Source organism: Otolemur garnettii, unplaced genomic scaffold (genome assembly GCF_000181295.1).
Source record: "Otolemur garnettii isolate 467f Iridium unplaced genomic scaffold, OtoGar3 scaffold00008, whole genome shotgun sequence".
NCBI lineage: Eukaryota > Metazoa > Chordata > Mammalia > Primates > Galagidae > Otolemur > Otolemur garnettii.
In genome coordinates this window covers 7755645-7758815 of record NW_003852403.1, presented here as the reverse complement: position 1 = coordinate 7758815, position 3171 = coordinate 7755645, and the positions used below count along the sequence as shown (strand labels likewise).

The 3171-nt window shown below is 46.3% G+C and overlaps 1 protein-coding gene across 1 annotated transcript in view; it reads right to left on the bottom strand.

Annotated features, from left to right (window-relative positions):
• The window catches only part of POLR3A (RNA polymerase III subunit A), a 63312-nt gene that overhangs the window by 9433 nt on the left and 50708 nt on the right, over positions 1-3171 (bottom strand). The window contains exons 25-26 of the mRNA XM_003783521.3: positions 2394-2487; positions 2107-2199 (exon numbers count right to left, since the gene is read on the bottom strand). Coding sequence (XP_003783569.1) covers positions 2107-2199; positions 2394-2487 — 187 coding nt within the window. The remainder of the gene's footprint in view (positions 1-2106; positions 2200-2393; positions 2488-3171) is intronic.

Genomic DNA, 3171 nt, shown 5'->3' with positions numbered 1-3171 from the left:
AAAAAAAAAAAAAAAAAGAAAAGAAAAGGAAAGGAAAAAGAAAGCCGTAAGACAGGCAGAGTAAAAATCAGGCTAGAGAAATCTCTGAACTGAAGAGGTGGCTGCTAAACTTCAGAGTCAATTTTTTTTTTTTTTTGAGATGGAGCCTCAAGCTGTCCCCCTGGGTAGAGTGCTGTGGCATCACTCACGGCAATCTCCAACTCCTGGGCTCAAGCAAGTCTCCTGCCTCAGCCGCCTAAGTAGCTGGGACCATAGGCGCCCGCCATAACGCACGGCTATTTTTCTGGTTGCAGCCATCATTGTTGTTTGGCAGGCCCGAGCTGGATTAGAACCCGCCACCTTAGGTGTATGTAGCTGGCGCCTTAGCCCCTCGAGCCACAGGTGCCGAGCCCAGAGTCAATTCTCATAGAGGTAAACATGAGTTTCTCAGTCTGCACTCTGTCAGTCTGTTTGCGAATCTTTTTTTTTAAACTATGGATTAATGTGAGGGTACAAATGATTAGGTTACAATGTTTGTGTTTGTTAGCTGAGGTCCCTATTGTAGTTGTTTCCCTCACCCAGGAGATGTGCCATATGCTCTTACATTGTGCCCAGTAGGTGAGAGCTGTTTGTGAATCTTTCTTTTTTCTTTTATTATTATTATTTTTGAGACAGAGTCTCACTATGTCACCCTTGGTAGAGTGCGGTGGCGTCACAGCTCACAGCACCCTCAAATTCTTGGGCTTAAGCGATTTTCTTGCCTCAGTCTCCCAAGTAACTGGAACTACAGGTGCCCACCACAATGCCTGGCTATATTTTTTGTTGTAGTTGTCATTGTTGTGTAGTAGGCCAGGGAAGGATTTGAACCCGCCAGTTCCAGTGTATGTGGCTGGCGCCTTAGCCGCTGAGTTACAGGTGCCGAGCCTCTTTTTTCTTTTAGACAGAGTCTCAAGCTATCACCCTGGGTAGAGTGCTGTAGTGTCACAGCTCACAGCAACCTGAAATTCTTGGGCTCAAGTGATTCTCTTGCCTCAGCCTACCAAGTAGCTGGGACTACCGGTGCCAGCCACAACACCCGGCTATTTTTTTTATTGTTGTAGTTGTCATTGTTGTTTGAGCTGGCCTGGGCCGGGTTTGAACTCGCTGGCCTCAGTGTATATGGCTGGTGCCCTACCCACTGAGCAATGGGCATTGCCTGTTTGTGAATCTTTCTATCCCATGAATGGCAACATAAGAAACAAGATTACTGAGACCAACCTGAGCAAAGAGAGACCCCACCTCTACTAAAAATAGGAAAAATTATCTGGGCATTGTGGTGGATGCTTGTAGTTCCAGCTACTTGGGACACTGAGGATTGCTGGAACCCAGAAGGTTGCTGTGAGCTAGAGTGATGCCACAGCACTCTAGCCCAGGTGACAGAGAGAGACTCTGTCTCAAAAAAAGAAAAGAAAAGAAAAGAAAAGAAACGAAACCAGGTTAATCTACCCATCTAAAAATATTCACTAAATCAGCAGGTGCTGGGAAACCACAGATGAGTAAGGCATAGGCAGCTCTAAGGTCCTTCCAGACACTGGGAAAATGGACAAGGAGACCAGCTACAATAACAACTTATCAACTGGTATTGTGTTATGCACAAAATTTCAATTAATTTTCCTTGTGTCTTTTTTTTGAGACAGAGCCTTGAGCTGTCACCCTGAGTAGAGTGCTGTGGTATCACAGTTCATAGCAACCTCCAACTCTTGGGCTCAAGTGATTCTCCTGTCTCAGCCTCCCAAGTAGCTGGGACTATAGGTGCCCGCCACAACACCCAGCTATTTTTTGGCTGCAGCCATCATTGTTGTGGGTGGGCCTGGGCTAGGTTCGAACCCACCAGAGCAGGTGCATGTGGCTGGGGCCCTAGCCACTTGAGCCATAGGCGCTGAGCCATCCTTTGTGTCTTTTGATAGCTGTATCTATGTCACCACCAGATTTAGATAAAAGAAAATGTGAGAAGACAGAATCATGAAACCCAGAAAGCATTCCTCTGCAATGCTTCCTCTGTCTGGCTTAGCTCTTGCTCTAGTTTATCAGCACCTGTCTTGGGACTCACAGGATGACTTCCTCTACACATTTAATTATGTGACTCACTTCCAGTCTGAGAAGTCTGATCCGTTCCAGGGAGAGCTTGATGAGAATAAAGCAGTCATCAGGCAGAAACACTTCTTCAATATACTCTGAAATCTGCCATGTCAAAAGATCAGAGTATTAATCAGTCACTTTCCTCTTTCCTAAGAGTAGACAACTGCTTGCCTTTTCTGAAGAGCTGGAATAGCACAGACACTACTGACTAGTCAACCCCCTGCAGCTGGTTTTTAACACTTCCTTGCAACACTGCTGAGCTGGTTTTCTTATTATCAACAGGGATTTCTTCTTACCTCTCCCAAGAGGGTTTTCTCAATTCTCCCTTTCACAAGGCGAGCGTAATCAGCATCGTCATCCTTGTCTAGCTGTGCGGTGATAATTGGAGTGCTGTGAGAAGCAAAGGACAACTGTTTCTAGCACAAGGGATGAGCCTGTGTGGGGACCACTGCTTTGATAAATCCAAGCACTATTTAAGTCATAATGTTATTATCAACTCAACTGATTGAGCACATGCTGTGTGCTGCCTGCATGCTACTAGGGTTTCTGGTACATTCTCATGTAGAGTTACTATTTCTGGGGCCCCCCAGGCAGCCTACTACTCCATAAGTGAATGAAAACACTTTCAGACTATTCTTCCTTACAAAGTGAGCCCTACCCCTTTCTCTTTGGTCCTAACAAGCACTTATTTTAGTTCTGTCCCCTGGGTAAATGGACATTTAAGTATTACAACTTCCCTCACCCTTTCCTCCCCTCATTTTCCTTCCAAGAACAACATCCTTAGCTGTTAGCTGCTGTCCTCACTGTTTTGAACAGGGTCCCCTGAATACACACCCCTGGCACTGAGCTGAAGCCCGAGGAGACAGGCAGAGCACCATACCACCCGATACCTGCAGTTGCTGCTCTACAACCAGGCGTGCCTGTCTTTCACTTAACATGCCTCCCAGTCTGAGACACTGTCCCATTACAGTATCACACGTATGCATGTGACACAAGGATCACTGTATCTCAAGAAACCCGACAGAAGCATGCGAGAATAAGAAGGAAAGGGCTCGGCGCCTGTGGCTCAAGTGG